General features: G+C 41.3%; 1 protein-coding gene and 1 long non-coding RNA gene across 2 annotated transcripts in view; one reads left to right on the forward strand and one right to left on the reverse strand.

The window, feature by feature from the left end:
* Positions 1 to 200: 200 nt before the first annotated feature.
* The window catches only part of LOC139539670 (uncharacterized), a 36,205-nt gene continuing 12,465 nt past the window's right edge, over positions 201 to 23,940 (reverse strand). Inside the window, exons 2-4 of the long non-coding RNA XR_011667975.1 lie at positions 9,809 to 9,915; positions 9,467 to 9,505; positions 201 to 652 (exon numbers count right to left, since the gene is read on the reverse strand). This is a non-coding gene — a long non-coding RNA (uncharacterized lncRNA). The remainder of the gene's footprint in view (positions 653 to 9,466; positions 9,506 to 9,808; positions 9,916 to 23,940) is intronic.
* Positions 13,320 to 23,940, forward strand: part of LOC139539667 (disintegrin and metalloproteinase domain-containing protein 10-like) — a 70,824-nt gene continuing 60,203 nt past the window's right edge. The window contains exons 1-4 of the mRNA XM_071342834.1: positions 13,320 to 13,641; positions 14,910 to 15,057; positions 15,182 to 15,300; positions 15,430 to 15,585. Coding sequence (XP_071198935.1) covers positions 13,581 to 13,641; positions 14,910 to 15,057; positions 15,182 to 15,300; positions 15,430 to 15,585 — 484 coding nt within the window. The 5' untranslated portion in view covers positions 13,320 to 13,580. The remainder of the gene's footprint in view (positions 13,642 to 14,909; positions 15,058 to 15,181; positions 15,301 to 15,429; positions 15,586 to 23,940) is intronic.

Consider the following 23,940-nt stretch of genomic DNA (forward strand, 5'->3'; position numbering starts at 1 on the left):
GAATGCCTAGTGTGTGCAAAGCTGTCATCAAGGCAAAGGGTGGCTACTTTGAAGAATCTAAAATATATTTTGATTTGTTTAACACTTTTTTGGTTACTACATGATTCCATTTGTGTTATTTCATAGTTTTGATGTCTTCACTATTACTCTACAATGTATAACATAGTAAAAATAAAGAAAAACCCTTGAATGAGTCAGTGTTTCCAAACTTTTGACAGGTACTGCATTTCATAGATGACATTCTCATACATAACATTTGTGTACAGAGACATAGATCTACCAGCAGGACTGAAAACGTAATTAAAGATGTTATGAAGCCAGATCTACGGTCTATTGACACTGGTCTCTTAATTGGGTTGTTGTTTTGAACAAGGTGCATGTCTGTGTTGAATCACACCTCAGTCTCAAATTTATTTCATTATCTATTTCATTCAGAAAGAAGAATGGTAACAGCACCCTCAACGTCTACACGAGACAACTAGATTATGTATATGGCCACTGTTAAGAAACATGGCATGGCCTATACAAGTGGGAAAGTGTCCTTTAAAATGTAATTGTCATGTCAGGTTACTATCCAACCCTGTTAATGAAAGTTAACTCTGGTTTGTGTGGTGGCACATGTTGTCCATATCGGCCAGGGCATGGCAGCCACCTGTATTGAGGAAGAGAGTAATTTGATTAATACTGCAGACTCATAATTTTAACAGAAAAATGTTTACCAGTAAACTAACATGTGTATTTTTCAAGGATTTTATGTAATCTTTCACAAGACATCTAAGTGGCCATTTTGGGTACTTCAGATTATCACAGATGTCTAACAATCTCTGGCCCTCTGTGTGGCTTTATCACATGTAACATACAGGATATGAAATCATTGAATAATATGATTTTAAAATATAAAAAATAGAATGACAAAGCTGTCTTATCCTAAATATTAACCATTAACTTAGTGAATACCATTGGTGTTATGAAGGTTTCAACATGAAATATAATCTATATATTTGTTTTACAAACTTGCATTTATTTTTATATGTTAATATGTATTTGTTAATGTTTCGGCATCAAACTGGTGGCAGTTGTGAAAAAAGTCAATCAAATCAAAATCAAATCAAATTTATTTATATAGCCCTTCGTACATCAGCTGATATCTCAAAGTGCTGTACAGAAACCCAGCCTAAAACCCCAAACAGCAAGCAATGCAGGTGTAGAAGTACGGTGGCTAGGAAAAACTCCCTAGAAAGGCCAAAACCTAGGAAGAAACCTAGAGAGGAACCAGGCTATGAGGGGTGGCCAGTCCTCTTCTGGCTGTGCCGGGTGGAGATTATAACAGAACATGGCCAAGATGTTCAAATGTTCATAAATGACCAGCATGGTCAAATAATAATAATCACAGTAGTTGAGGGTGCAGCAAGTCAGCACCTCAGGAGTAAATGTCAGTTGGCTTTTCATAGCCGATCATTAAGAGTATCTCTACCGCTACTGCGGTCTCTAGAGAGTTGAAAACAATAGTTGGAAGAGTTGCAGAGTTAATTAAAAATAGATGCTTTTTTCATGAACTTCTTATGGCTGCAGGGGCAGTATTGAGTAGCTTGGATGAAAGGTGCACAGAGGTGCCCAGAGTAAACGGCCTGCTCCTCAGTCATAGTTGCTAATATATGCATATTATTATTAGTATTGGAAGTTTCTAAAACTGTTTGAATTATGTCTGTGAGTATAACAGAACTCATATGGCAGGCAAAAACCTGAGAAGAAATCCAACCAGGAAGTGAGAAATCTGAGGTTGGTCGATTTTCAACTCATCGCCTATTGAAAACACCGTAGGATATGGATCTGTTTGCACTTCCTACGGCTTCCACTAGATGTCAACAGTCGGTAGAACGTTGAATGAATCTTCTACTGTGATGTGGGGCTGAATGAGAGGGGAATTAGTCAGTGGTCTGGCAGAGAGCCAGGTCCTGGTCACGCGCATTCCACATGATATCGACTTGCGTTCCATTACTTCTATGGACACAAAGGAATTCTCCGGTTGGAATGTTATTGAATATTTATGATAACAACATCCTAAAGATTGATTCTATACTTAGTTTGACAAGTTTCTTCGACCTGTAATATAACTTTTTGAAGTTTTCGTCCGAAGTTCGCCTGGACCTGCACGAGCGTTTGGATTTATGTACTAAATGCGCTAACAAAAGTAGCTACTTGGACATAAATGATGGACATTACCGAACAAAACAAACATTTCTTGTGGAAGTGGGAGTCCTGGGAGTGCATTCCGATGAAGATCAGCAAAGGTAAGTGAAGATTTATAATGCTTTTTATTAGTTTTGTTGACTGCACAATTTGGCGGGTAACTGTATGGCTTCCTTTTAGTGGCTGAACGCTGTTCTCAGATTATTGAATATTGTGCTTTTGCGGTAAAGATTTTTGAAATCTGACACAGCAGTTACATTAAGAACAAGTGTATCTTTCATTCTATGTAAAACATGTATCTTTCATCAATGTTTATGATGAGTATTTATGTTATTTGACGTGGCTCTCTGCAATTTCTCCGGATATTTTGGAGGCATTTCTGAACATGGCGCCAATGTAAACTGAGGTTTTTGGATATAAATATGAACATAATCGAACAAAACATATATGAATTGTGTAACATGAAGTCCTATGAGTGTCATCTGATGAAGATCATCAAAGGTTAGTGATTAATTTTATCTCTATTTCTGCTTTTTGTGACACCTGTCTTTGGCTCGAAAAATAGCTGTGTTTTTCTGTGATTTTGCTGTGACCTAACATAATCATTTGTGGTGCTTTCGCTGAAAAGCCTATTTGAAATCGGACACTTTGGTGGGATTAACAACAAGATTACCTTTAAAATGGTATAAGACACATGTATGTTTGAGGAATTTTAATTATGAGATTTCTGTTGTTTGAATTTGGCGCCCTGCACTTTCACTGGCTGTTGTCATATCATCCTGTTAACGGGATTGCAGCCATAAGAAGTTTAATTAGGCTATTTTCTCTTGAACCATATGGTCTATCTACTAGAAACTCATGGACAATATAAACTCCATTTTTTTTTTAAGTTATTCAAGTATAAATGACCAAAGTTACGGTAGAATGCCATGGATTTTCTGTTAATGACCACAATTATTGAAGATTACAGTAAATTACAGATGAATTTGCAACCCTATTCAGGACATAGGCCTACTGTATTAGATTTTTCTCAGGCATGTTTTTCTTACAACATTCTTGAGTTTTCTCAGACGTTAATCTTATCTTGTTTTATGGTATTATGACATATGTAATAGGAATTGTGAGTGATATTGATAATAATATTATATTGTAAGTATTATTAGTCATAGCTTCACCCAGCTGCAGATACCCTGGAACCCATACATGTCGGGTAACACAAGGACGTGTTTAGGCTTTTCTCCTCTAAGAAAAACATCTGCCATTCAAGGATTGATTATTTAACAAAACACAGAAAATTGAAATAGGCTAGAAAGGTCATTTGTACTTTATTTTATATCCCCAGAGGACTATCGCATGCTGTTTCTAATATTAAGTAGCTGATCACGGACAGTTCCTAATCAGTAGAGATAGCCACTGAATGTTTACTTCAAACATCCCACCTAGAAGTCCTTGCCTATCCTCTTGTTTTGGGATGCCTCTAGCATGAATGTCCTTGTGTCTGTTGAAGTGTTGGTCTCTTGGCTGCAGTGCTGCAACTGATGGCCCTTTCCCAAATACCATGCTTGCCTCAGAGGGTCTTCTGCACTCAAGATACTTTAATTCCCCAAAGCTTGCAGCAGGGGGCGATGCAATACCACATTTGGATTCAAATTATTTTCCATTGCCATTACCCCCCAAGGTTACATCTAGAATTGATTGCACCTGAAGGTCTCATGGAGGATATGACTTTTCAAACAGATAATCTTCTCTTAGTGGTGGGAATGTGGGTCTATTGACACACATTATGTCTATCAGGCTTTCTCCCCTCTAGAACTGGGAGTAGTGAAACGATATGGGTCGTTCCACCAATTGGGTGGGTGCCTTTTGAGTAGTGTAACTTGGTAGGAAGAAAAACTTGTTTTCACCTAATTTTAACATTCTGTCACAAAGATCACGTTCAACTGAATAAAAAACATACTTTCCTATCTCAAGAGGTGTTAAATAAATAAAAAAATGACTATAGTGAGTGCCTATTAAGTGCCAAGTAAAGTAACAAGGTTGATGATTTAATCTTAAATCAGCCATGGAATGGAAGCTTGTTGTGTGCAACAGGGAGGGCAATTGAATGCAAGCTTTTCTAGCCTATCTATGGGTAACAGGGTTCACGTGTTATGCTCGACCCACTCAGTTTTCCACCACAAAACACCAGAAAATTGCCTAAAAGAGTATAACCTGCTTTGACACTAGGGTTTGACTATAAGATTTTAAATGTTTCTTCTGAAAAAAAAGGAATAGTCAAAAGGAATAGTTTCACCATGTTAAAATTAAAGTTCAGTTCATATAACAGGGTCGACCTTAAAATGAATCACCAATCGCATGAAATAAATAATAATCACCAGAAATGACTGTCAAAGCAACAAAATAACTAGGACTTTACACCTTCGAGAAATGTCTGGGTGATTTAAAATTTGTTAAAATCTTCATAGTAGTTACAGAGGGTGTACAGAGGTACATTTCTGGCACTTTAGCAGTTCTTTAAAAAAAATTGGATTTATTGAATGTTCCATGCAGTGCTCAATATTAAAGGGCACTTCATTTAATATAACAGGCATTTAAAATGCAATATTTGTGCACAATTCTACTTAAAATATCAAAGGGACACAAAGGCACTAATTTCGTGGAACAACCCATATACCTTCACCTTTCCCAATCTTTGAAGCATCTTGAAAATAGTTCACTATGGCAGGGGTAGCAGCCTGCGGCACATGGGACATTGGTGGCCAGTCTAGAGTCTAACACGTTCCATTATTCTATGATTGCAGCCTGAATGGGCTTCAATGGACAGAAATGGGTCAAAATGTTGGCCCTTGGTTACACTTGAGCTCTCCTGCACTATTGACTTTCATACATGGACCCCAGACTGACATACAGAGCCTTCAGAAAGTATTCATACCCCATGACTTATTCCACATTTTGTTGTTACAGCCTGAATTCAAAATGGATTACATTGATGTTCTCTCACCCATCTACACACAATACCCCATAATGACAAAGTGAAAACATGTTTTTATAAATGTTTGCAGATTTATTGAAAATTAAATACAGAAATATCTAATTTGCGTAAGTATTTATACCCCTTTGCTGTAACACTCCAAATTGAGCTCAGCTGCATCCAATTTCCTTTGATCATCCTTGAGATGTCACTACAACTTCCTTGGAGTACACCTGTGGCAAATTCAATAGTTTAGACATGATTTAGAAAGAAACACATCTGTATATATAAGGTGTCAGAGCAGAAACTATACCATGAAGTTCAAGGAACTGTCCGTAGATCTCCAAGATAGAATTGTGATGAGGCATATATCTGGGCAAGGGTATAAAACAATTTCTAGAGTGTGGAAATTTTCCAAGAGCTCAGTGGTCTCCATCATTGGGAAATTGAAAAAAATGGAACAACCCAGACTCTGCTTAGAGCTGGTTGTCCGACCCAACTGAGCAAACTCTGACAAAACTAGAATGTTCCTTGTCTGAGATGGGAGAACCTGCAAGAAGGACAACAGTCTGTACAGCATTTTACACATCTGGATTTGATGGGAGAGTGGCCAGACAGAAGCCAGTTCTTAAAAAAAGGCAGATGACAGCACGCCTGGAGTTTGCAAAAAGGCATGTGAAAGACTGGTAGATTTTTTTTTTCATGATATGGCAAGACTGCAAAGCGTTATGTCCGGAGAAAACCAGGCACAGCTCATCTCCCATCTAACACCATCCCTACAGTGAAGCATGGTGGTGGTGTCAGCATCATGCTATGGGGATGCTTTTCAGAGGCAGGGAGACTACTAAGGACAGAGGGAACAATGAATGGAGGCAAATACAGGCAAATCCTTGATGAGAACCTGTTTCAGAGTGCAAATGACCTTAGACTGGAGGAGAAGATTTACGTTCCAACAGGACAATGACCCCAAGCATACAGCCAAAGCAACAGTGGAATGGCTTCATAACAAGAATGTGAAAGTCCTTGAGTGGCCCAGCCAAAGCCCAGACTAGAATCCTAATGGAAATCTGTGGAAAGACTTGAAGATTGCTGTTTACCGCCTCTCCCCATCTAACTTAACAGAACTTGAGAAAATCTACAAGGAATAATGGGAGAAAATTCCAAAATCCAGATGTGCAAAGCTGATACAGACATGCCGAAATGTGTTACTACAAAGGATTGACTCAGGGGTGTTAATACCGACAGTACCAGTCAAAAGTTGACACACCTACTCATTCAAGGGTTTTTCTTTATTTTGACCATTTTCTACATTGTAGAATAATAGTGAAGGCATCAAAACTATGAAATAACACATATGGAATCATGTAGTAACCAAAAAAGTGTTAAACAAATCAAAGTATAATTTATATTTGAGATTCATCAAAGTAGCCACCCTTTGCCTTGATGACAGCTTTGCACACTCTTGGAATTCTCTCAACCAGCTTCATGAGGTAGTCACCTGGAATGCATTTCAATTAACAGGTGTGCCTTGTTCTAAGTGAATTTGTGGAATTTCTGTCCTTAATGCGTTTGTGCCAATCATTTGTGTTGTGACAAGGTAGGGATTGTATACAGAAGATAGGCGTATTTGGTAAAATACCAAGTCCATATTATGGAAAGAACAGCTCAAATAAGCAAAGAGAAATGACAGTCCATTATTACTTTATGACATGAAGGTCAGTCAATCTGGAAAATTTCAAGAACTTTGAAAGTGTCTTCAAGTGCAGTTGAAAAAACCATCAAGCGTTATGATGAAACTGGCTCTCATGAGGACCGCCACAGGAAAGGAAGACCCAGAGTTACTTCTGCTGCAGAGGATAAGTTCATTAGAGTTACCAGCCAAATAAATGCTTCACAGAGTTCAACTTAAACTGTTCAGAGGAGACTGCGTGAATCAGTACTTCATGGTCGTATTGCTGCAAAGAAACCACTACTAAAGGACACCAATAAGAAGAGATTTGCTTGGGCCACGAAACACAAGCAATGGACACAAGCAATGGAGACCGGTGTAAATCTGTCCTTTGGTCTGATGAGTCCATATTTGAGATTTTTGGTTCAGGTGAACGGATGATCTCGGCATACGTAGTTCCCACCGTGAAGCATGGAGGAGGAGGTGTGATGGTGTGGGGGTGCTTTGTTGGTGACACCGTTTGTGATTTATTTAGAATTCAAGGCACACTTAACCAGCATGGCTACCACAGCATTCTGCAGCGATACGCCATCCCATCTGGTTTGTGCTTAGTGGGACTATCATTTGATTTTCAACAGGACAATGACCCAACACACCTCCAGGCTGTGTAAGGGCTATTTGACCAAGAAGGAGAGTGATGGAGTGCTGCATCAAATGACCTGGCCTCCACAATCACCTGACCTCAACCCAATGAGATGGTTTGGGATGAGTTGGACCGCAGAGTGAAGGAAAAGTAGCCAACAAGTGCTCAGCATATGTGGGAACTTCAAGACTGTTGGAAAGGTATTCCAGGTTAAGTTGGTTGACAGAATGCCAATAGTGTGCAAAGCTGTCATCAAGGCAAAGGGTGGCTACTTTCAAGAATCTAAAATATATTCAGATTTGTTTAACACTTTTTTGGTTACTACATGATTCCATATGTGTTATTTCATAGTTTTGATATCTTCACTGGTATTCTACAATGTAGAAAATAGTAAAAATAAAGAAAAACCCTTGATATGAGTAGGTGTGTCAAAACTTTTGACTGTAACTGTATATAAATGAAATATTTAATTTACATTTTCAATACATTTGCTAAAATTTCGAAACATGTTTTCACTTTGTCATTTTAGGGTATTATGTGTAAAACACAGCAAAATGAATAATTTCTGAATGCCCTGTACATTAATTAGAATGGTTGTCTGTTGAGCTATGTCAGTGTCATGAGAACAACAGGCAATTTGTTGAACACATCACAGTGTGGACATTATTTGGTTTAAAGGCATGAAATCGATGGGCTTCTCTGTATTGAATCATTTTATGAAGTGGGTTATGAACTAAAGGGGTTAATAGATGGATTGGGTAAGTCTAAAGATGAAGGTGGTTTGATAATTCCCATAACCTACGAACCCAGGGAGATCCAAGTAATCTAGGGCATAGTCTTCACTAATCACTCCCGACCCTTTGTCTCTGAATACCGCTCATTTGCAGGGTCAAATGTCACATCTAATGTTGGTTTGAATTAGTTTCACTAGCAACCAAAAAAGCTCACAAAGTTAGTTTGAACCATTGATACCCGTGGTAAAAACATATTATTCCTATGGGATTAGAACTAAAGGCTGAGTGTGCAGGGAACAGAGGAGAGAAGAGAGCTCTATATCTTGGCTTTTCCTAGGGCTGACTATTAAAGACTCCATATCGGACTAGACAGCCGTACATTTACAACTTTAGAGACCTCATGAAATGTTGAGGTCACGTGGTTACATGTGGGTGGGATGGGTGTGTGATGTCATATTTCACATCAGGCCGTTCAACCCTGGCCAATCGGTTTAAGGCAGGGTGATTTGGGGGAGTCTGTCAGGGAGCGGAACAGCAGCAGGAGAGATAAAGGGTATCCTATGATTCAGGTTTGAGAAGTTAACTCAAACTTTGGTCAGTTCGGAGTTCAACACAGGATAACTGGTCATACGAATGTGGCTCACATTTTAGTCAGGTAAATTTCTATTGCAACGAATCCTTCAGAACTAACCTGCTCCGTGACAGGCTAACTCAGGACTAACTCCGTTTGTCTTGAATGAAGTGTCTAGGACCTGAGTTGATGACCAATGAAATGGGATTCTCTCCCTCTCACAAGAATTGCGACATCGTCCCCTTCATTTGAGGAACTGATTAAATATTTTATGAATCAAATGTTTTTTTGTGTAAAAAAAAGAATAAGATGTTAAAGACGGCATTAACGATAAGAAAAAAGAGCACTTCAAAAAGCCTATTTCACAACATAGCCTGTTGAATTTGCAAGATAACTTTTCCTTCATTTTGATTTCGGCACAATTTTAAATGTGACACTGACTTGCCCATGGATTTATGTTTCAGTATTGTCTCAATTAAGAGTTTGGTGTTCGACTAGCCATGTGTGACTTACACACGCAGGCGGTCAAGCAATATCCGCTGTCGTAGTCCGCTGTTGTAGTGCGGATGAAACCTAAGCTGTGAATGTGAAACTAACTGAAGCTGGTTAGTTTTAGAAAACTCTGAGTAGATCTAGCTTTCTTCGTATGATGCCCCTATAATATAGCCGTAAAGAGCAAAATATTTACCTGGAGGAGCCCACCTCTAGTCGTGACAGCTGTGTTTCTCTGGAGGTAAACCAGATCAGACAAGAAGTGGAATTAGGGTTTAGGTCTTCATTTCAGTGTCAGACACAAGACATTGTCTGGCTACTATTCTTACTGCCATGATTAGCTCCTCTGTGTCCCTGGCATGAAAATAGTTAATGTCATGTTCAGCAGTTGCTCTTCATCTATTACCATTTACAATAACTTGTATTAATTGTGATTTTTAGATCAGTTCGATTCTGTGTCCCCTCTAGGTACGTATATGCAGTGCTTGTCTTAGCACTCTTCCACCTCTCCTTTCATATTGAGGTAATATGTGCATACCTCAGACCAGATGAAGTGCTGGTGTCTGGCTTGTGTCATCACAGTGTGGCCGGAGGAGATGCATTTCTCAGCTGTAGCCAGTTTGTCATGCAGCACTGCAGGGCCTACTGAACAACATCCAAATGAAAACACATTACAGTAAAATATGATTTAAAGCAACTGTTATCCTGCTGTGTGTAATCTCTTATATAGGAACCTGGCTTTGACCCTTTATGACTGAGAGTGCACCATAGTTCTGTCCAGTCATTGGGTTGCCTTGTTCCGTTTGGGATGGGAATGTCTCCATTGAAGTTTCCTCAACTGAAAACTTTCACGTTTGTTAATTGAATGAGTGGATTTGCAAGTAAAAGGAGGTCTATGAAAACCCCAGATGGTCTTTTTTTGTTCTAGTTTCGTGAGGAATCCCTCAACTGGTTGCATTTATTAGAACTGGTGACGTCCATGGGTGCATCCCAAATGGCACCCTATTCCTTATAAACTGAGTGTACAAAATTAGGAACATCTGCTCTTTCAATGACAGACTGACCAGGTGAATCCAGGTCAAAGCTATGATCCCTTATTGATTGTCACTTGTTAAATGCACTTCAATCAGTGTAGCTGAAGGGGAGGAGACAGGTTAAAGAAGGATTTTTAAGCCTTGAGACAACTAAGACATGGATTTTGTGTGTGCCTTTCAGAGGGTGAATGGGCAAGACAAAATATGTAAGTGCCTTTGAACAGGGTAGATGCCAGGCGCACCGGTTTGAGTGTGTCAAGAACTGCAATGCTCCTGGGTTTTTCACACTCAACAGTTTCCCGTGTGTATCAAGAATGGTCCAACACCCAAAGGACATCCAGCCAACTTGACACAACTGTGGGAAGCACTGAAGTCAACATGGGCCAGAATCCCTGTGGAACACTTTCGACACCTTGTAGAGTCCATGCCCTGAAGAATTGAGTCTGTTCTGAGGGCAAAAGGGGGTGGTGTAACTTAAAATTACGAAGGTGTTCCTAATGTTTGGTATACTCAGTGTATCGCACTTGTTACGATGTACACTGAGAGTCGGGAAGCAAGTTCAGGGAGTGAATACATTTAATAAATAAACGAACACAACAAGAAACATGACCAGCGCACCAACATGATACAGAAACAGAAACAATGATGACTGGGGAAGAAACCAAAGGGAGTGACATACAGTTGAAGTCGGAAGTTGACATACACCTTAGCCAAATACATTTAAACTCAGTTTTTCACAATTCCTGACATTTTGTAAAAATTCCCTGTCTTAGGTCACTTAGGATCACCACTTTATTTTAAGAACGTGAAATGTGAGAATAATAGTAAAGAGAATGATTCCCACATTCCCAGTGGGTCAGAAGTTTACATTTGAATTTGGTAGCATTGCCTTTAAATTGTTTAACTTGGGTCAAACATTTCGGGTAGCCTTCCGCAAGCTTCCCATAATAAGTTGGGTGAATTTTGGCCCATTCCTCCTGACAGAGCTGGTGTAACTGAGTCAGGTTTGTAGGCCTCCTTGCTCACACACACTTTTTCAGTTCTGCCCACAAATTATCTAGAGGATTGAGGTCAGGGCTTTGTGATGGCCACTCCAATACCTTGACTTTGTTGTCCTTACACCATTTTGCTACAACTTTGGAAGTATGCTTGGGGTCATTGTCCATTTGGAAGACCCCTTAATTGTATTATTATTATTTTACCTTTATTTAACTAGGCAAGTCAGTTAAGAACTAATTCTTATTTTCAATGCTGGCCTAGGAACAGTGGATTAACTGCCTTGTTCATGGGCAGAAGGACAGATTTTTACCTTGTCGGCTCGGGGATTCAATCTTGCAACCTTCCGGTTAATAGTCCAACGCTCTAACCACTAGGCTACCTGCCGACCAAGCTTTAACTTCCTGACTGATGTCTTGAGATGTTGCTTCAATACATCCACATAATTTTCCTGCCTCATGGTGCCATCTATTTTGTGACATGCACCAGTCCCTCCTGCAGCAAAGCACCCCCACAACATGATGCTGCCACCCCCGTGCTTCACGGTTGAGATGGTGTTCTTCGGCTTGCAAGCATCCCCCTTTTTCCTCCAAACATAACGATGGTCTCTAGGGCTAAACAGTTCTATTTTTGTTTCATCAGACCAGAGGATATTTCTCCAAAAAGTATGATCTTTGTCCCCATGTGCAGTTGCAAACCATAGTCTGGCTTTTTTGTGGCGGTTTTGGAGCAGTGGCTTCTTCCTTGCTGAGCGGCCTTTCAGGTTATGTCGATATAGGACTGTGGTTTTACTGTGGATATAGATACTTTTGTACCTGTTTCCTCCAGCATCTTCACAAGGTCCTTTGCTGTTGTTCTGGGATTGATTTGCACTTTTCGCATCAAAGTACGTTCATCTCTAGGAGACAGAACGCGTCTCCTTCCTGAGCGGTATGACGGCTGTGGTGTTTATTCTTACATACTACTGTTTGTACAGATGAACGTGGTACCTTCAGGCGTTTGGAAATTGCTCCCAAGGATGAACCAGACTTGTGAAGGTCTACAATTTATTTTCTGAGGTCTTGGCTGATTTATTTTGATTTTCCCATGATGTCAAGCAAAGAGGCACTGAGTTTGAAGGTAGGCCTTGAAATACATCCACAGGTACACCTCCAATTGACTCAAAAAGACATGACATCATTTTCTGGAATTTTCCAAGCTGTTTAAAGGCACAGTCAACTTAGTGTATGTAAACTTCTGACCCACTGGAATTGTGATACAGTGAATTATAAGTGAAATAATCTGTCTGTAAACAATTGTTGAAAAAATTACTTGTGTCATGCACAAAGTAGATGTCCTAACCCCACTTGCCAAAACTATAGTTTGTTAACAAGAAATTTGTGGAGTGGTTGAAAAACGAGTTTGATGACTCTAACCTAAGTGTATGTTAACTTCCGACTTCAACTGTATAAAGGGCAGGTAATCAAGGAGGTGATGGAGTCCAGGTGAGTGTCATTATGCAGAGATGCGCAAAACGCTGGTGACAGGTGTGCGCCATAACAAGCAGCCTGGTGACCTAGAGCCCGGAGAGGGAGCACACGTGACAGCACTGCTTTTAACTTATGGGTTTTTACTTCCCTTTATATAAGTCTGATGACCGTCTTTCAATCAGAATATCTTGACTTTTGTTCCATATTGCTCCCCAAAATATAACACATTGTCTATTATAAAACATTCTCCAAATAGATCTAATTTGTGGGGGAAGTATGCCTATAGGCTAATCAGTCTATCACTGTCTCCAAGGGGAGTTTCCAGCTAACATGATCTAATACAACTAGCCTAAATAAAGATAATGGTAACTTCTCACCCCAATTCGTGTTATTGTGACTGTACCAACCACAATTTTTTTTATGACCTTTATCATTACCTCTATGAAACAGTAACGCCATTGTTGTGAAACCACTGTTACCTAATACACATTCGTCTTCACTAATTATATTTAAATAATATATAATAATTTGGTGGGTGCTTATATTTGTCCTATTTCACACATGTACAAGTGTGTGTTAATACGCATGTGTGAATTGGAAATGTGTTTTTTTGCATATATTTTTTGCATATATTTTAAAGGACTCCCTAACTGTATAACAACAAGTCTGAATTTGCCTTGGACTGTGTGTGTTCCTATCTTCCAATGGTAAGTCATGGCATGAGCAGCTATCTAGTCACATTCCACAGTGAGGAGACCACAGGTAAGCAGCGAGAGAGAGAGAGAGAAAGGAAGGAAGCACAGAAGACATCATGAATACACCTCAATACTGCCTTCTGATGTTGCTTATCTACTCGGGCGGACCCAATGCAGGTAGAATGGCTTTTATTTCCTGTGTGACACTTGACACTGTTAGGTTATTTTTGAGGTGTGACAAGTCACGCGATGCAGGGGGGTTCGGTGGCCTACCCTTAGCTTGAAACTATCAGACAAGACAGGGGATCTGCCTGAGCTTGTCCTCTGTGTAATGCAATGGCCAACAAACACATAGGACTACATTGCTACAAAGGCCTCCATGTCTTGTTAATGCTGTGTTTTGTTTGATTAGATATGATATGAGATATTCTTTATGGAAGCTTTGTGTGAGTGTTATATGGACAGTGTGTGTAAGCCCTTGACCATCTGTTTGGCATGATTTTGACAAAGGAGAAAACAATGTAGCACGATAATGGGGAAGTTGTTGTTATGATGAAATTATGTCACTTTTATCTGCTGTCCATAGGCCTACTAGAAATAGGGAAATGCCTGATATTTATAACACAATCTGAATGGCAAAGTTGAAATGGATGAGAAATGTTCATAATGCCTGCCTCTACACAAAGTAAGCCCCAGTTCCGTGCATCACTTCCCTACAGTAGGTCATTTATCTATAGACATTGTTTGTTTTGCCCCTCTCAAACGTTGTTATATTATCAAATCAATCACATTTTTATTTTTCACATGCGCCAAATACAACAGGTATGAAATTCTTACTTACAAGATCTTAACCAACAATGCAGAGTTTTAAAAGTACGAAATTTGTGCAAAAAAAAACAACAGTAACACAATAAAATAACAATAACGAGGCTATATACAAGGGGTAGCGGTACCAAGTCAAAGTGGAGGGGTACGGGTTAGTCAAGGTAATTGAGGCAACATGTACATGTAGGTAGGGGTAAAGTGACTATGCATAGATAATAAACAGAGTAGCAGCAGTGTATGTGAAGAGTGGGAAGGAATGTGAATGTATGTGTGTGTGTGTAGCGTCAATATGCATGTGTGTGCGTGTGTGTTTTGAGTGTGAGGTTAGTCCAGTGATTGTACATCGAGCCTGTGCAAGCGAGTCAGTGCTAAACATAGTAATAGATAATAATAAAATAAGGGGGTCAAGGTAAATAGTCCTGGTAGCCATTTGATGAACTGTTCAGCAGTCTTATGGCTTGGGGGTAGAAGCTGTTAAGTCTTTTAAGCATTGTTTGTGCAGTTTTCTGGAAAATGTTTTTGATTACGTCACAAAGCAGGTTAACACAGTTCTCACACCAGACAAGATAAAGCCACTGTATCTAAACTTTCCTCTGTCATTTCTATGTCAACTTCTCTAGGAGCTCTGAATGGTATTAGCCCGTTCATAAGGCATTACGAAGGCTTGTCTTATGATCGTGAGGCCTTACACAGGAGACACCGGCGTGCCAAACGAGAGACCCAGCCTCAGGACCAGACACTGCAGCTGGACTTCAGAGCTTTTCTCAGGTACTGGACACAAGCCCAGGAGCTGCTGTTTAATTTCCTTTCCAATTGAGTATATAATTGTCAACACTTCTTTCAATGTTTGCTTCACTCTTTGTGCTTTGTGTCACACGATTGTTTACTGTAGGACCTTCCGGTTGCGTTTGAGGCGAGACACGACGGGATTCACAGAGCCTTTTGAAGTCTTCTCTGAAAATATATCAAGTACAGCAGACCTCTCCCATCTATATTCTGGAGAACTTGAAGGTATATGACACTTCAGGGATTCGTGGCTTTATAATCCAACATATTGTAGCCTGCTTCCCCTCAATCTGCCTATCAGTCTCTCTCCCCCCTCCATCTCTCGCTAACTCCCACCTGTCTGTTTCTCACCAGATGAGAAGGGATCTTCCTGTCACGGCTCGGTCATCCAGGGCCAGTTTGAGGGTTCTGTCCTCACAGCCAATGGAACGTATTACATAGAGCCCGTCCACAGATACACCAGCCAGCCCACACAACACCACTCCATCATCTACCATGAGGACGACATGGGTAAGAGAGGACTGTTGAACATCTAATGAATGTTCTTCTCAAGTGTATATTAAAACGGTCCAATGCAGCCGTTTTTATCTCAATATCAAATCATCTCTGTGTAAAAATGAAGTACCTTACTGTGATTGTTTTCAACTAAAGCAGTCAAAAATAGTCTAATGGGAGAGATATGTAACCTGAAAACTAGCTGTTATTGGCAGTGAGGTTTGAAACTCTCTTTGTTATTGGTCTATTAACTTATACCGCATGGTGATGTCGCCAGGCAGGCCAAAACTCCACCCATACAAAACAAGCTGAAATTTCAGGTGATCTTTCCAAACAGCTCTTACACTAAAATGGCATTATCACCATTTTCACAACTTTCACAGTATTATTCCAACCTCATAGTGTGGACATATATAAAACACAGGAAAATCAGTTTGACTGCACTGGGCCTTTAACAGCTATATTGCTTCCCCAAAATGATAATGGTCTATTTCAAACGAATCTCAAAATATCTCTCCTATTGCGTCACATGTGTGTATCCACCCTTCCTCATTTTTGGAATGAAGAAATCAATATAAACCTATAATCAGACCATGAACTCATCTACCAAAGGTTAGGATGACATACAGTGCATTCGGAAAGTTTCCAGACCACTTCACTTTTTCCACATTTTGTTACGTTACAGCCTTATTCTAATATTGATTAAATTGTTTTTCCCCTCATCAATCTACACACAATACCCCATAATGACAGAGCAAAAACAGTTTTTTAGAAATTGGAAGGTGAACCCATCCCTGAGAACCTGTGGGCTCTGGAGCAGGTTTTCATCAAGGATCTCTCTGTAATTTGCTCTGTTCATCTTTCCCTCGATCCTGACTAGTCTCCCAGTCCCTGCCGCTGATGCTGCCACCACCGTGCTTCACCATAGGGAGGGTGCCAGGTTTCCTCCAGACGTGACACCTGGCATTCAGGCCAAAGAGTTCAATCTTGGTTTCATCAGACAAGAGAATCTTGTTTCTCATGTTTTAGGTGCCCTTTTGGCAAACTCCAAGCGGGCTGTCATGTGCCTTTTAATGAGGAGTGGCTTCAGTCTGTCCACTCTACCATAAAGGCCTGATTGGTCGAGTGCTGCAGAGATGGTTGTATTTCTGGAAGGTTCTCCCAACAGGGGAACTCTGGAGCTCTGTCAGTGACCGTCCGGTTGTTGGTCACCTCCCTGACCAAGGCTCTTCTCCGCAGATTGCTCAGTTTGGCTGGGCGGCCAGCTCTGGGAAGAGTCTTGGTAGTTCCAAACTTCTTCCATTTAAGAATGATGGAGGCCACTGTGTTCTTGGGGACCTTCAATGCTGCAGACATTGGTACCCTTCCCCAGATCTGTGCCTCAACACAATCCTGTCTCGGAACTGTACGGGCAATTCCTTCGACCTCATGGCTTGTTTTTTTTCTCTGACATGCACTGTCAACTGTGGGACCTTGTATAGACAGGTGTGTGCCTTTCCAAATCATGTCCAATCAATTGAATTTACCACAGGTGGACTCCAATCAAGTTGTAGAAAAACCTCAAGGATGACCAATGGAAACAGGATGCACCTGAGCTCAATTTCGAGTCTTATAGCAAAGTGTCTGAATAATTTATTTGTAATAAATTTGCAAACATGACTAAAAACCTGTTTTCCATTTCTCATTATAGGATATTGTGTGTAGATTGATGAGGGAAAAAAGTATTTAATCCATTTTAGAATAAGGCTGTAATGTAACAAAATGTGGAAAAGGGGAGGGGGTCTGAATACTTTTCGAATGCACTGTATTTTATGACATCATGTTCAGATGAAATGGACTAATGGTCAAGGCCTGATGCCTCCTACTCCTTACCACACAAAACCAGGGCAGATCAGCAGAGAAGATCCTGCTCCAGGGCCAGACTAATGACTGTCAATGGTTCCCTATCTTTCCTTTTAGCCTAACCCAGTCTAAAGCCTTAAACCAGTAGGCTGTGAGCCGGGGTTACAGTGGGTCAGTGATGCAGTCAATCTCTGTGCTATTTAGAGCAGAAAGGTTTAATGGGTTAACAGCAGAGTCCTCTTATGGAGCTCTGGGGGGTGGGAGGAGGTGGAGACTCACTCAGAGCTCCAGCCAAAGAGAAAAAAAACCTGAGCTGGTGTGAGGAAGGCGGAGGAGTGTCAGGTGACTTGGCATCCTCCCAGGGCTGTGAACCCTTGGAGCTGGTTCTCATAGCAATTTTATATTAGGACCCCATCTGAGAGGTTTGGCCAGGTGGCACTCATTGGAAAGCTGTCATCCTGTGTGTGTGTGTGTGTGTGTGTGTGTGTGTGTGTGTGTGTGTGTGTGTGTGTGTGTGTGTGTGTGTGTGTGTGTGTGTGTGTGTGTGTGTGTGTGTGTGTGTGTGTGTGTGTGTGTGTGTGTGTGTGTGTGTGTGTGTGTGTGTGTGTGTGTGTGTGTGTGTGTGTGTGTGTGTGTGTGTGTGTGTGTGATTAATTCCAGGAAAGAGGTGGAACAATATTACGCACACAAAACCAAGACCCCCTGCTTGTACTGGAGTCTTCTCAAGGTTTTTGCCTCCACCTCCCCTAAAATAGCCCAAAGCCAAACTGTAGATTTTAGAGGTTTGCTGATGCTGGTTGTAGACAATGTTCTGTACTTTTATACACTTGCCAATATACAGTATATGCAGGAAGTTATATGGTATGTGATATTTCATTGAAACACAGTGTAACTGATGGAGACAGATGGAGTGTTATATCAGTAGGGGAGAGTGGGGTAAGTTGAGCCAAAGGGTAACTTGAGCCACCTTTGTTTCTAGTAAACCATACACACAATTAATAATTTGACCAAATATTTAGGAAGAGGTCTTCATTTCATTGAGTCTGAGATGGAAGAAACCACATGGAGAAAGTGTTAGCAAGTTAGGTAAAACAATTAAAATGGTTAAAATTGATCTAAAAAAGTACAAAGTGTATGTTAGGTGATAAAATATGCTTAAAATTATTAAAAGACAAAAATGTATTGTGACTGTGTTGCATTGTGTTTGGGAACTAAAGGTAGACATGGTTTAAAAAGGTAGTGGTAGTTTTTCATTAAGTACAGAAATGTGTAGGCAGCTTAACTTACCCTGTCCCGCGGCTCAACTTACCCCACACTTGGGTTACGTTTAGCCCTTACCCTTTATTTGAAAGCGCTGTTTTCAAAACTGTAATGTTTACATGATATTTGATTATTTCCAGGGATACACAACATCCTGAAATATACTGTATGTAGATATCTTTGTTAGAAAGAATACTATATTTTGCTTCACGGAGTGATGCTGAATGTAAAAAATTACTCAACTTACCCCACAACTAGTGTGAGTGGGCCAGAGGTAATGGGGCCATTTTGTACTACAGTAACTGCCTGTGGTTGACATCTGAACTTGAGGTTGGATAAGGATGAAGGTCTCCTGGTCCCCAGACATGGGTTAGGCCCAGGTTTGTTTGTAAATAGGCCTTTAGAAACACATCCCTCCTGACAGACAGACAAACAGACAAACTGAAGGCCAAGCTCATCACAAGCTAATAAAGAAGATGGAGGAAGTTTTACCCCCCATCCATGGAGTCATAAAGCATTGAGATTATCTCCAGTGGCTTGGATTAGAGTAGCCTTTTGAAGTGTTTGTGTGTGTGTGTGCGTGCCTGCGCGTGCGTGCGTGTATGAGTGCAGTGAGGAGATAGAGAGGTGGGGGCAGGCTAGTACTGACAAGTCCCCATGCTGTATGGAGTGCTGAAAGAGGAGAAGCAGACAACCCAAAGTAAAAAAAATACCAGAGAAAGGAGTGTCCGAGTGTGCCTGTTTGTGAGCGCTCTGTGGTTACCCCTGGTCATGTGACCACTCTTTTGAAGTCACACCACCATGGTGTGAGAGAGGGGTAACTATCGAGCATTTCCCATGCTCTCTGGGGCTCTGTCATTCACCCTGCTGGCACTCCTTCTGCTCTGGGTGTGATTAGTTAAGAGGTTCACTCAACCCACACCCTGCAAGCAAGCAGATGACAAAGTCTCTAGTTCTGACTGTAAGTGAATAATCACACAAAAACAACAGTGAAGAAGAATACGTACTCCAGATGTGTGAAAGCATTTTTGTTTTAAGATCTATTCGAAACATGGGCAGTCCTCACACAGTGCTTTCAACGTTGTTCACCTTGTGTGTTGTAAAGGGACAGTCCTCTAGTTGAATTGCATCCGGACTCAGACTAAATTCAGTCCCTTCAAGGAATTTCGCATGAAGAATCCGTGTTGTGAAATACCCAGAGACCACATTTCAGGTCTTGAACCCCCCCAGTGTTATCTCCTGGCCATGCTTAATGACATGATTTGTAGCCCACCATGGAAGGATGTCTCAGGCAGACTACTTTTAGCAAATTACTCTGTGACAATGATAGAACCTTTCCATCAGCACATTCAGGGGATGTGGCCAAGTTCTCCTATAACAGTGGGGTCCAAACTTTTTATAGTTCCGTACCCCTTCAAACATTCAACCTCCAGCTGCGTACCCCCTCTAGCACCAGGGTCAGCGCACTCTCAAATGTTGTTTTTTGGCATCATTGTAAGCCTGCCACACACACTATACGATACATTTATTAAACATAAGAATGAGTGTGAGTTTGTCACAACCCGGCTCGTGGGAAGTGACAAAGAGCTCTTATAGGACCAGGGCACAAATAATAATATAATAATAATCAATAATTTTGCTCTTTATTTAGCCATCTTTGTTCATCGAAAATTGTGAATAACTCACCACAGGTTAATGAGAAGGGTGTGCTTGAAAGGATGCACATAACTCTGCAATGTTGGCTTGTATTGGAGAGTCTCAGTCTCAAATAATTTTCCACACACAGTCTGTGCCTGTATTTAGTTTTCATGCTAGTGAGGGCCGAGAATCCACTCTCACATAGGTACGTGGTTGCAAAGGGGATCAGTGTCTTAACAGCGCGATTTGCCAAGGCAAGAAACTCTGAGCGCAGCCCTATCCAGAAATCTGTCAGTGGCTTCTGATTAAATTCAATTTTCACAGAACCGCTTGTTGCAATTTCGATGAGGCTCTCTTGTAAGTGAACTGGAGGCTGGGCATGAAAGGGATAACAAATCCAGTTGTTTGTGTTGTCCGTTTCAGGAAAGTACCTGCCTAATTGCGCACCCAACTCGCAGGTGCTTCGATATATGACATTTGACATTGTCCGTAAGCTTGAGTTAATTTGCACACAAAAAATCATACAATGATGGAAAGACCTGAGTGTTGTCCTTGTTAATGCAGATGAATTCGTTGAAGGGTAACGTTGAATTCCAAGATGGCTTAGCAGTTCAGACGTCATTTCTGTTTCGTATTGTCGTGTCCTGTATATATATATATTTTCACCTTTCTTCGCATATCTTTTATATATTTTATTATCCAAGAACTCAACTACAAAAGCTTTCCTGCAAAAGCTTTCCTGCAACCCGCTTCACCAATTACAAAAAAGTATTATTTACCTCAAATCTGAAAATCCACCGTGGAAGCTAGCCAGGGGCTAATTCAGAAGCTAGCCAGAAAGCTAACCAGAAGCTATCCGATAGCTAGCCAGAAGCTAATCTGTAGCTGCCCAGAAATTAGCCGGTCTGCTGGCTAGCGTTGGTGTTTCAGCTGCCCACGTTTTGTGGTCATCAGCTATTCCTTTAGCTCGATAATCTACCGGCACTTTTGTGCAACGCGACTCGGACCGGAGCATTCCGGTACTTTTTTCTCTCTCAGTTTCCCCGGATTTCAGCCGCAGGCTCTGGACATTTGCAGCTAGCTAGCTGCAAACCGTGTGACTATTGGCTTACGTCGACCCCGGAGCAAACTCAAATCATTCCGGAGCTAGCCAGCTGAGGAGTTCCATCAGCCATTCCTGGGCTACAGTCACCTATCCGGACCCGTTTTTTTTGTTTTGTTGTTGTTTTGTTTTGTTGTTGCTGCAGATACGGAGCCCCACCGGGCCTTCACGACTGACTGCCGACGTTATCTGCCCGAGGGAGTTATCCAACTGGCACCTCCGTCCCGACGTTACCTGAACGCTCATCTGGGGCCCGCTAACCGTTAGCTGTCTTATCGGCTGCTATCTGAATAAGTATATCGGACAATTATTATTATTATTTATTTATTTTATTTTCTTCTTGGGTCACTATATCTATTTTGCCAATTTGGATTGATCCCCTCTACCACACGGAACCCCACTAACCTACCGACGGAAACGCACGAGGTATCTACAAATAGACTTCCATACTATGCTATCTTGCTACCGATAGCCATCTACCCGGCCAGCTGTCTGGATCGCCGTGACCCCAACCAACCTCTACTCACTGGACCCTTATTGATCACTCGATTAAGCATGCCTCTCCTTAATGTAAATATGCCTTGTCCATTGCTGTTCTGGTTAGTGTTTATTGGCTTATTTCACTGTAGAGCCTCTAGCCCTGCTCACTATACCATATCCAACCTCACAGTTCCACCACCCACATATGCGATGACATCACCTGGTTTCAATGATGTTTCTAGAGACAATATCTCTCTCATCATCACTCAATACCTAGGTTTACCTCCACTGTATTCACATCCTATCATACCTTTGTCTGTACATTATTCCTTTAAGCTATTTTATCGCCCCCAGAAACTTCCTTTTACTCTCTGCTCTAGAAGTTCTAGACGACCAATTCTCATAGCTTTTAGCCGTACCCTTATCCTACTCCTCCTCTGTTCCTCTGGTGATGTAGAGGTGAATCCAGGCCCTGCAGTACCTAGCTCCACTCCTATTCCCCAGGCGCTCTCTTTTGATGACTTCTGTAACCGTAATAGCCTTGGCTTCATGCATGTTAACATTAGAAGCCTCCTCCCTAAGTTTGTTTTGTTCACTGCTTTAGCACACTCTGCCAACCCGGATGTTTTAGCCGTGTCTGAATCCTGGCTTAGAAAGACCACCAAAAATTCTGACATTTTCATCCCCAACTACAAGATTTTCAGACAAGATAGAACGGCCAAAGGGGGCGGTGTTGCAATCTATTGCAAAGATTGCCTGCAGAGTTCTGTTTTACTATCCAGGTCTGTTCCCAAACAATTTGAACTTCTACTTTTAAAAATCCACCTCTCTAAAAACAAGTCTCTCACCGTTGCCGCCTGCTATAGACCACCCTCTGCCCCCAGCTGTGCTCTGGACACTATATGTGAACTGATTGCCCCCCATCTATCTTCAGAGCTCGTGCTGCTAGGCGACCTAAATTTTAACATGCTTAACACCCCAGCCACCCTACAATCTAAGCTTGATGCCCTCAATCTCACACAAATTATCAATGAACCTACCAGGTACCACCCCAATTCCGTAAACACGGGTACCCTCATAGATATCATCCTAACAAACTTGCCCTCCAAATACACCTCTGCTGTTTTCAACCAAGATCTCAGCGATCACTGCCTCATTGCCTGCATCCGTAATGGGTCAGCGGTCAAACGACCTCCACTCATCACTGTCAAACGCTCCCTGAAACACTTCAGCGAGCAGGCCTTTCTAATCGACCTGGCCGAGGTATCCTGGAAGGATATTGATCTCATCCCGTCAGTAGAGGATGCCTGGACATTTTTTAAAAATGCCTTCCTCACCATCTTGAATAAGCATGCCCCATTCAAGAAATGTAGAACCAGGAACAGATATAGCCCTTGGTTCTCTCCTGACCTGACTGCCCTTAACCAACAGAAAAACATCCTATGGCGTTCTGCATTAGCATCGAACAGCCCCCGTGATATGCAACTTTTCAGGGAAGCTAGAAACCAGTATACACAGGCAGTTAGAAAAGCCAAGGCTAGCTTTTTCAAGCAGAAATTTGCTTCCTGCAACACAAATTCAAAAAAGTTCTGGGACACTGTAAAGTCCATGGAGAATAAGAACACCTCCTCCCAGCTTCCAACTGCTCTGAAGATAGGAAACACTGTCACCACCGACAAATCCACTATAATTGAGAATTTCAATAAGCATTTTTCTACGGCTGGCCATGCTTTCCACCTGGCTACCCCTACCCCGGACAACAGCACTGCCCTCCCCTCTGCTACTCGCCCAAGCCTTCCCCATTTCTCTTTCTCCCAAATACAGTCAGCTGATGTTCTAAAAGAGCTGCAAAATCTGGACCCTTACAAATCAGCCGGGCTAGATAATCTGGACCCTTTCTTTCTAAAACTATCTGCTGAAATTGTTGCCACCCCTATTACTAGCCTTTTCAACCTCTCTTTCGTGTCGTCTGAGATTCCCAAAGATTGGAAAGCAGCTGCGGTTATCCCCCTCTTCAAAGGGGGGGACACTCGTGACCCTAACAGCTA

Source organism: Salvelinus alpinus, chromosome 15 (genome assembly GCF_045679555.1).
Source record: "Salvelinus alpinus chromosome 15, SLU_Salpinus.1, whole genome shotgun sequence".
In the NCBI taxonomy this organism is placed as follows: domain Eukaryota; kingdom Metazoa; phylum Chordata; class Actinopteri; order Salmoniformes; family Salmonidae; genus Salvelinus; species Salvelinus alpinus.